The sequence below is a fragment of the Musca vetustissima genome, unplaced genomic scaffold (assembly GCF_032173495.1).
Source record: "Musca vetustissima isolate MV318-11 ecotype Yass unplaced genomic scaffold, APGP_CSIRO_Mvet_v1 utg50961, whole genome shotgun sequence".
Classification (NCBI taxonomy): Eukaryota; Metazoa; Arthropoda; class Insecta; order Diptera; family Muscidae; genus Musca; species Musca vetustissima.
Genome location: NW_026877894.1, coordinates 4,675 through 15,640, shown reverse-complemented (window position 1 = coordinate 15,640; position 10,966 = coordinate 4,675). Strand labels below are relative to the sequence as shown.

The window sequence follows — 10,966 nt, the reverse complement described above, 5'->3', positions numbered from 1 at the left end:
ACGATCATCAATGCAGAGGTTTAAGTAACGACAAAAACAACAGCACAGCAGTAAATAAACCAACAAAACATACCAAAAGGAATGACTAGGACGATTGCAGCAGCAGCACCACGACCACCACCACCACCAATGTTGTTTGTGACGCTTTTAAGTATTTTTCGCTTTCAAATATCGCCACATGAGATGAAATAAAATGGAAACAATAAAAAAGAAACAGCAGCGCAGGAACGCACCAACACACACACACACCCATACAACGAGACACCAAACTTATTCATCCAACTGAGAATTGGGAGCATAAAACATAAAAAACTCTGTGTCGTATACAGTTTCGCGACACGCTTTAGACATTTTGTGAATTGTTCTCCAGTGTTCCTTGTTTTTATTTTTCAACCAAAAAAGCGCACACACACAGCAACACACTCACATAGATGGTTTTATAGTTATTTTTTGATGTCCCCTTAAGCGACGCATCACAAAATTGCATCATTCCGTAGAACAAAAAAATGACAGCAAACACTCACACACACCATTGTAACAAACACAGCATGTATCAACAGAATGAATTATTCTGATAGTCTTGTTGTTGTTGTTGGGTTTGTTTTGTTAATATTTTCTACCACTTCAAGTGGAGAAGCATAGAGGCTAAGACGCACACACACACTCACGACAATGTCAACAGAGCCAACAAAACAGCAACAACAGATGGTGCTGGCATCAAGGGATCATTTGCATCAACGTCAACATTTGTCTGTCCAATTGTCCATGACGCCAAAATAATGGACAGTGGTTCTGAATGCAAGGGAATTACGAAAATTAAGACGAGAGAATGGACTTTTGTTAACTATGAAACCAGTGAAGGTGGTGTGGACCACTGGAAGTGACAAGACTATATCACCAATTAAAACTTATTACCAATTTCAATGTGCAAAAAGATTTTGGGAGTGAAAATCAAATTCATATGAGTTTAATCGATACAAAACTCAGGTTTATCGTATTCGAGATATAATGCGGACATGTTTGACAAAAATATTCCTAATAGGATTTTATTAAAGCCAGATCGCTCATTTGCTGCAGGACCGGTATAAATCAAAACTCGTAATTTTTGAGTTAATGACAATTGCCCTCTATTCGCACTTTATATTGTGTAAAAATTCAGATGAATATCTCTTACACACTCTAATTGAGAAGCTGTTGAATTTCATCTGTTCCTTGTAAGGTGTGAATCAATTGAAAACTTAAAACATATTTTCTGCATAATCGGTATTTGTACCTTACACAACGATGTTGTCAGTATATTATAGCTTTGTGCAGCCCCAAGAGTTTGTAACGCCGCGAAATATTGGTCCTAGGCCCACCTTTAAGTATAGTCATGCGTGTCCGTCCGCCCGTCTCTCCATTATAATTTATAAACACGATACAGGTTACAGTTATGAACCAATCGTCACAAAATTTTACATTTAGGACGGGTTCTAGCAAAAGACCACCCCTATTATTTTTTAAACATTATAAAATTTTGTAAAGAGAACGGGGTCTGACTATGGAATAAGCATGACTGTTTTAATGAATTTCAGGTATCTACCTATTTTGATTTGGTTATTATTAACATTGCCACACTAGAAGGCGGATTGCTATGAAATTTTACATAAGGTTCCGGAATTGATCAAGAAGGACACCTACTAATTTCGGTCATGATCTGATGATATTTTGGGGATGGAATGGACTAAAAACTTTTTCTGGGTTTCTAGTCGATCTAGAGACCACTACTGTAAGCCGAACATCACAAATTTTACACGGCGGAAGGATCTGGTCAACTATTTGTATTTTTTTGACACGTTTTTCAACCGAATTGGCGGTACCCCCCATCTCTGAACTAAAAATTATTTATATTGGTAGTCGGTATTTTACAAATATTGGACACGTTTCTCATTGGCTATCAAATTTTACTACGCAAAATTATCAATATTGATCCCCTTTTTAGTATAGTCCCATAAAACGTCGGCCTCAGTAATAGGTATGTTGAGAATTTTAATCAACTTTAACTTAAATTAACTTTTCCTCACGTCTTTTTCGTATATTCAAGGTCCTATCATAACATGAGTTTTCTCCTTGAAGCTCCCATTAAGTTTACATATTTTGAATTTCATTCTCATGGTGAAGACTATAAAAAGTTTGCCGGGCCGAACTAATTTTAAATCGTTGATTCTTATTATTGTATTCAATACGCAACGAAAATTCCTTTAAATTGAAAATATTTTGTGGAAGCCAAGTTTTCGACCAGCTATATTTTTTAAAACTAGAGCTTTGGAAAACTATTTTTCCGGTAATATAGACTTCTTCAAAATTCGGAATTATCAGAATCCCACTTGTTCCCTTAGTCGTTTTTAAAAGCAATAAAGTACTTTACTGGCTCCTTGACTTCAAATCGTCAAAAATATACAAATAATTGTGTTACTAGTTAGTTATTCTTAATTCTTAAAAAATATGTTTACTTTACCCTGCACCATAAGGCGGAAACTACGCAATTGTTTTAATTTGTCATTCCTCGAAATATTAATCGGATACCCTCTTATGGATTTCTCAAAGCATCGTGTTCTTACCCGTTTAATTGCTTTGGAAAGTTATTTTGTCTCAGTTAGGTCCTTTTTTGTCGACCTCTATTTTGTGATCCTGCTGGTTCCTGGTTCGTTGGATTGCACAGCTCGATGTTAATTACGCTGTTGGGCCCGAATATTCTATTTATGAATACTGCTAGCTTAATTGTGATGATGTTAGACACAAGCCAAGTTTCATAATCTATTTTATACAGGCTTCGTACATTTATACCCTTCACAGGGTATAATGTCTTTGTGCATATGTTTGTAACAGGCAAAAGGAAACGAGATAGACGCATGGTTCCTTTTGAGAATATGAATAGAATCACTTTCTGAGTCGATTATGCAGGTCGCATTTATGATCCGATTTGGATGAAATTTGGTACATGGCACTTATTTGGCTCAAGGACGAACCCTATTGAAATCGGAGAAAATCGGTTCGGACCTATACCGACATTTCTAAAAAGGGATTATGTAAACCATAATAAAGAATTCAGTAATTTTTAATGGATAATTATACACTGTGGCTAATTGAAATATCGATTTTAGACCCCATGTATCTTTGGATCAAATGCGCTTCAAAAAATTTAGATTTCATCCAAACTTTGTCCATCTTATTATTTCTTCCAATCGTAGTTCAAATTCGAAGATGGGGAATATCGGTCCACTTTGTCTGGAACCTCCATACAGGGACTAGGTCTTAATGCGGGTTATAATTCATTATCGAACCTTACGTTCTACTTTTTTATCTCGATATCCTCCGCAGGTTAAATGATTACATCAGAGTCTTAGAACCAAACTCAAAACGCAGAACAAATCAGATAACCATTGTAATATAAAAAAGGGGTTTATATGGGGACTACCCCAAAATGGAGGCGAATATTAATACTTTTTGGTAGGGAGATTTGGTACCATATACGACTACAAAATACCAATTTGCAACAAATTCGGTTGAAAAACGCGTTCATGAACCCCAAAATACTGAAAATTGGGGGTACCCTTATATGGGGGATATCCGAAAAAATTGACCTATATTCATATTTTTTTGTGGAGAGTTTAGGGACCTATTAAGAACTCAAAATACTAAATTACAGCTAAATTTGCAGAAAAATACGATAAAAATCCCCAAAAAATTAGGAGGTACCGTTATATGGGGGCTACCAAAAAAGTGGACCTATATTTATCATTTTTTGTGGAGACACTTAGTACCCAATAAGAACTCAATGTACCAAATTTCAGCGTATTCGGTTGAAAACCACGCTCAAGAACCCCAAAATACCGAAATTCGGGGGGTACTGTTATATGAGAGCTATACCTAAACGTGGACCGATAAATCCCATCTTCGAACTTGACCTGCCTGCAGACAAAAGACGACTCTATGCAAAATTTTGGCGATCTATCTCCATTCTTTTAGACGCTAGAGTGATTACAACAGACAGACGGACAGACAGACAGACAGACGGACATGGCTATATCGTCATAGAATTTTACTCTGATCAAGAATATATATACCTTATAGGGTCGGAGATGATTATTTCAATGAGTTACAAACGGAAAAACAAAATTAATATACCCTCCATACTATGGTGGAGGGTATAAAAATATTCTAGGTAGGAAATGTAGCCAAATTATTAAAAATATATGTTTTGATAAGTATAAGTTAATATTTAGCGGCCAAATGATCAAGACTTTTGTGTGTAAAATAACAAAATTTTAATTTTAATGCGTAAATTTTCACTCCAGAGAAACATGATTTGGAAAATATGCAAGGGTAAAAGAGAAGAATTGTTGATCTGTTTCAAATTTTACGAAATATAGCCTAGGCGCGGAGAGTTCAGTGGTAGCTGTGGTCGGTCCCGTTCGACAATACAGCTTCGCTCACTGGTTTTAATTTCCTAATTTCAAATACATCGATGATACTTCAAAAATGTCACATTATTTGACAAGAAGAATTTTGATTCCAATTATAAACTCATTACGACAACTGTCAATCACTGTGCCATGCCACCAAAAATGAATAACCATTAATATGGAACGGAACGAAAACAAACGGAATGACACACGCTGGTTTACTTTGATCTCGGTACTTCGTTTGCTGCTTCTAGTAATGACAGTGATAAAATGTTTTGGTTCTCTTTCGATGGTTTGTTTTTGTTTTATGAGTTTTTTGTTTGTTCTCGAATTCATGGAGTGTTCTCATTACTTCACAGGGACACACAATGCACATACATGCGCTTTTGGTGTGTGTGCATCTGTCTGTATATATGTTTGATCTAAAAGGCAACAAATCCTGTACAACATTCCCATACAAAGAACCATAAACGTCACAAATTAAATTCCACTTTCATTTTGTAAAATTGTCATTTATCTCCTAAGACAATGCCATCAGCAGTGCAGGGTGGTATGTATAGTGGCTGTATGGTTGCATTCATTACTCCTGCTCCATTGGTTCAATCGTGTGGTGGTGTTGTATGTCACTGACGCGAAATTCTTCAACAAGCAAACCATCACCACCAGCAGCATCAGCACAGAAGATAATTTTGTACCAAAGCAACAAAGATTCCAAGAATGTTTTGGATAGGTGGAGAGTGGTCCTCATCCATTGTAGGTGACTGTATTAGAAGTTCAGCCTTTTGACACAGCTTGACTGGTTTGCTATTGACATTCATTTATGCGACACAGAATGGATGGATGTTCCTGGCCAACTTGTTTGTTTATGGTGTAGTTGTTGTTGTTGTTCAGTTCGACAAAGACATTCCATTTTAGGATATGAGCTTGTCGCATGCACCAGGAATCTAAACCTGGTATGTTCGATGTCATAGAATTTGGTCACAAAGATTTGCTGGGTTCATTAAAAACGAAGCTAAAATTTAGAAAGTGTCATGGATTGACAATGAATGAAGCACTTGTGAGTTCAAAGGATTAATTTAGATTGCCGGAGAATTGTGAAGACTGATTGGAATAATCCGATGTTTAAAGAATATTTTTTCAAGGACAATATTCTTTAAACATCCACACCTGTTTTAGTCCTCGAAAAAATATTTTTTAAACATCCACACCCTGTTTTCGTCCTTGAAAAAATATTTTTTAAACATCCACGCCTGTTTTAGTCATCGAAAAAATATTCTTTAAACATCCACGCCTATTTTAGTCATCGAAAAATATTCTTCCAAAATCAACGCTTTGTTTTAGACCTTGGAAATATTTTTTCAAATCCACGCCTTGTTTCAGACCTTGGAAATACTTTTTCAAATCCACGCCTTGTTTTAGGCCATGAAAAATATTCTCTTAAAAGTCCACGCCTTGTTTTAGACCTTGAAAATATTCTCTTAAAAAATCCACACCTTGTTTTAGGCCCTCTAATAATAATCATTAAAAAATCCACGCCCTGAAAAAATATTTTTTAAAAAATCCACACCCTGAAAAAATATTCTTTAAACAATCCACGCCCTGAAAAAATATTCTTTAAAAAACCCACGCCCTGAAAAAATATTCATTAAAAAATCCACGCCCTGAAAAAATATTCTTTAAAAAATCCACGCCCTGAAAAAATTTTCATTAAAAATCCACCACCTGAAATTATATTCTTTAAGAAATCCACGACCTGAAACAAATATTGTTTAAAAAATCCACACCCTGAAAAAAATGTCCTTTAAAAAATCCACGCCCTGAAAAAATATTCCTTAAAAAACCCACGCCCTGAAAAATATTCATTAAAAAATCCACACCCTGAAAAAAATATTCTTTAAAAAATCCACGCCCTGAAAAAATATTCTTTAAAAATCCACGCCCTGAAAAAAATATTCTTTAAAAAATCCACCACCTGAAATAATATTCTTTAATAAATCCACGACCTGAAACAAATATTCTTTAAAAAATCCACGCCTTGTGTTAGGCCCTAAAAAAATATTCTTTAAAAAATCCACGACCTGAAACAAATATTCTTTAAAAAATCCACGCCTTGTGTTAGGCCCTAAAAAAATATTCTTTAAAAAATCCACGCCTTGTGTTAGGCCCTAAAAAAATATTCTTTAAAAAATCCACGCCTTGTGTTAGGCCTGTTGTAAATATTGAATGTCCACGTTACGCACTTCCAACACACAACATACATGCGTGAGTAATTGCGATGAGTTCGCCTAGTGTGACCTACACACAAGTTTGTAAATAGTCGTAGCAATAAGTTTTCTTGTATAGTGTGTAAGCTATTGATAGTCACTCTCAATAAAGCCGCCAGCCAGAGCACAAGTGCCTTTCCTTTCATCCACTAACAGAAGAAGTTATAATACTTTCAATAGGTTATGGGCCCAGGAGGACTCTAGGTAGAGCAAGAAAATCCAATCATGGCATAGAAGCAGCTAGAAAAGAAGGATCACTCGGAAGGAGAAAATAAAATACAAAGTGAGTAGTAACCGGCAGGCTTCTGGAGAAGTGTGTCCCTCCAGCAGATCATGGTTGTTCGTGTGTCGAAAACCAGCGATTGTGTTACTTGTGTGTCAGTAACACATGGCCCCGGAAAGAGTGAATCCCATGGAGACTAGTGGATTGTGTGAGTCCAATGGTAAGCTGTGTATCGGCAACCAAGGCAGCTCGTTGCAGTGTGTTTGGACTACACAAGGAAAGGAAGACAGTGGAAAGTGACCGATCTGTGTGATCGAAGTGTGCAAAACAAAAAGGGCATTGAGAGTCATTCCAGTTTGTATAACCGAGTGTCGGGTACGTTATGTCGTATGTCGACAACGTACGCAACTGGAATCATGCATGTGTTGCATTGGAATTGTCAGAGGACAATTATGGCTGGAATAATCTGCGAGTGAAATCAGTGCTGGTCCACCAAAGAGTTTGGGAGGTGATTTCCAAGAAAACTCAAACGATGAGTAAGTGGCAACAACAACAGAAGGGTGCGAATGCCAAGGCGCACAAAGAAAATTCAGCAACAAAAACAACGCAGGTAGTGAGAAAATAGTTCGCGCACAAGTAGTGGCAGCAGAGACTGCAGGCAGCGAAAAAGGTCGAGCATAGAAATCCCCACGACAACAACAATGCAAGCAAGTGTACCTGCAAATCAATGTAATGACGGTTGACAGTGAGCGGTGAAGATGTCGTGAAGAAAATAATGCGCAGTTATACGACGAGCAAAAAGAGTTTGCTGACCGCAAGAAGGGGAATTGTTTTTGTGAGATGAATGTGTTTATGCCGAGAACAATAACAATTCAATGAAGTGCCAATACCGTTACGGTCCAACTGATGGGGAGAGCCCATGACGAACGGTATCGAATGTGTTTCGATGATATAAAGGCACAGTTAGGTCAACTTTTGTCGAACCCGTGGAGGGGGACAAGATGCAGGAGGAGAAGAAAAATACTGTGTGTATTTATGAATTGTAATGTGTTTACAAATTTTGAAATTGAAATAAATAAATTGATTTTGGAGAGTTTGATATTGGGCATGTATGTATGTGTGTTGAGGAGGAGTGTTGTAAATATTGAATGTCCACGTTACGCACTTCCAACACACAACATACATGCGTGAGTAATTGCGATCAGTTCGCCTAGTGTGACCTACACACAAGTTTGTAAATAGTCGTAGCAATAAGTTTTCTTGTATAGTGTGTAAGCTATTGATAGTCACTCTCAATAAAGCCACCAGCCAGAGCACAAGTCGTTTTCCTTCATCCACTAGAAGCAGAACAAGAATAATACTTTCAACAAGGCCCTAAAAAAATATTCTTTAAAAAATCCACGCCTTGTGTTAGGCCCTGAAAAAATATTCTTTAAAAAATCCACGCCTTGTTTTAGTCCTCCAAAAAATATTCTTTAAAAAATCCACGCCTTGTTTTAGGCCCTGAAAAACTATTCTTTAAACATCCACGCTTTGTTTTATGCCTTGAAAAATACCCCTTAAAAATCCACGACTTGTTTTAGGCCTTGAAAAAATATTTTTTAAAATTCCACTTTTTTCCAACAATTTTTAAATAGAATATCAAAAACCGTTAATAATTTCCTTCCCATTATTATTCCAAATATTACTTCAATTTCCCTTCCTACCCATCTCCACCAATCAATCCAATTTCAATGCATAAATTATTTCATCACTTCTACTCCACTTCCATTTCAATTCTATTATTAACCAAAACAAAATCGATAAACTTCAAAAATACTTACTGTATGCGGCACATGGTATACCCGTATAGGCGTGGGCAGCATGCAGACATCGATGAGTTCTGGTCGTACACTGTAATGCCTTCTCATATGAATTATAATCAGGACTTAAGCGACGTTCCGCCTGCAGAAAGAGAACAACACATACACAAACATTCAAATATATACATATATGGAAATACCAAACGGAAGGAAATAACAATCATTGCTTTAAAGCGAATTAATTGAAGATGAAACAAAAAATTCCGAAACAACAAAATAAAAGTCAAAAAAACGAATTTCCCAATAAATCCACTACAAGAAAATATGCATTTCCCCCCCTTCACTTACCTCGTCATAAACTTCATTGATATTCTGGAAATTATATGTTCCCGGTTTCTGTAATGCCTTTAGTGTTTCGTAAAGGAACAGTTCGAAATTCTTAAAGGTATATTCGCTGAATGTGTAACGACGCAGCCGGGTGCCTGTCTCACCGCCCAGGGCGGCACATGATTTGTGATAATCGTCAACGGCGCGTTTTACCAAAACCGCTTCGTTAAGTTTATTCGAACGTATTTGCAGTGATTTCAACTCGAGCAGATGTTGGAAGATCTTACGCTCCATGTAATACCTGTAGGGGTAGATGGAAGAAATAAACAACAACAACAAGAAATAAATGAGTGTGAAACAAATGAAGAAGAAAAAAACGACATGTGAAAAAAGTGTTACAGGAAGAACATAAAAAACCGTAAACTCAATGAACAATCAACCGCATCGATGACGTTGTGAGTTAGTTAGTCATAAATGTAATTGCTAACAGTTGGGTGGAAAAGTTTGTGTTGCGTCGTTCTTCATATTAGAAACTAATTTATATTCAAAAAACGCAAACTATAACTCAATATTTTTCCATATGTTAATTTCCAGAAAAAGTTTGGTGCACAGTTTACCTAATATCGGACGAAACTGTATATGGGAGCTATATCTAAATTTGAACCGATTTCAACTTCATCAAGCTTGACCTAATTCAGTACGCTATGCAAAATCTTGTCTCAATCGGACAAATATTGTAAGTTTGGTGCACAATTTATCTAAAACCGGACTATACTATATATGGGAGCTATATCTAAACCTGAACCGATTTTCACAAAACTTCGCACACATCAAACTGGGCCTAATCTAGTACGCCGTTCAAAAATTTTTCTCAATCGGACAAATTTTGCGAGTTTGGTGCACAATTTACCTAAAAGCGGACGAAACTAGATATGAAAGCTATATCTAGATCTGAACCGATTTTCTTCAATTTCAAAAGGGTTCGTCCTTGGACTAAATAAGTAACCTCTGTCAAATTTCATCCAAATCGGATCATAAATGCGACCTGTACTTTGCTCACAAAAATACGTGGACGGACGGACGGACAGACTGTCATGCATGAATCGACTCAGAAAGTGATTCTATGTATATTCACAAAACGAACCATGGGTATATTTCATTTCCTTTTGCCTGTTACAAACATATGCACAAAGATATACCCTGTACTACAGAGTAGCGAAGGGTATAAAAAAGCATATTAATACATAGGGCGACGTTATATCCAATTAAAAGCCAAATTAAACAAGTGAAAAAAGCGTTAAGTTTGGCCGGGCCGAACTTTGGATACCCTCCACCATAGGTATACTAACAGAAAATATAGGGTACATACCCAAAAGTGGACCTATACCGAAAATTCAATGTACACCAAATACAAATTTCAGCAATTTTTAATGGATATTTTTCCTAAAAACCCCAGAAAGTGGTCCGATATTGACGACGCATGGTAGGGTGGAACATCCCCAAAATAATGCAATTAAGAGATAACAGTTATATAAGACCATCACCAATATACACAGGTTTTATTTCGGCCTAATTGAGAACAGATATAGATCTATTTCGAAACTAACATTTTTGCATCAGAAAACATTTCTTTACGCTAAATATTAAAAATACCGAAAATCGGTAGGTAACAGTATATGGGGGCTTGGCCTTAATGTGGACTATAGTGAAATAATTATTACAGAGTCTTAGAACCAAACCCAAAACGCGGAATAAATGAGATAACTATTTTAATATAAAAAAGGGGGTTATATGGGAACTATCCCTAAAAGGGGGTGAATATTAATAATTTTTGGTAGGGAGATTTGTTACCATATACGACTACAAAATACCAAATTACAGCGAATTCGGTTGAAAAGCGCGCTC

At 36.4% G+C, this 10,966-nt stretch overlaps 1 protein-coding gene across 1 annotated transcript; it reads right to left on the bottom strand.

Moving 5' to 3' along the window:
* Positions 1–668: 668 nt before the first annotated feature.
* LOC133322575 (uncharacterized) lies at positions 669–9,362 on the bottom strand (the record flags this gene model as incomplete). The annotated part of the gene is made up of 3 exons (XM_061531555.1): positions 669–792; positions 8,756–8,876; positions 9,083–9,362. Coding segments are annotated over 3 exons (525 nt in total), but the record flags the coding sequence as incomplete, so codon positions are not given.
* Positions 9,363–10,966: the final 1,604 nt, after the last annotated feature.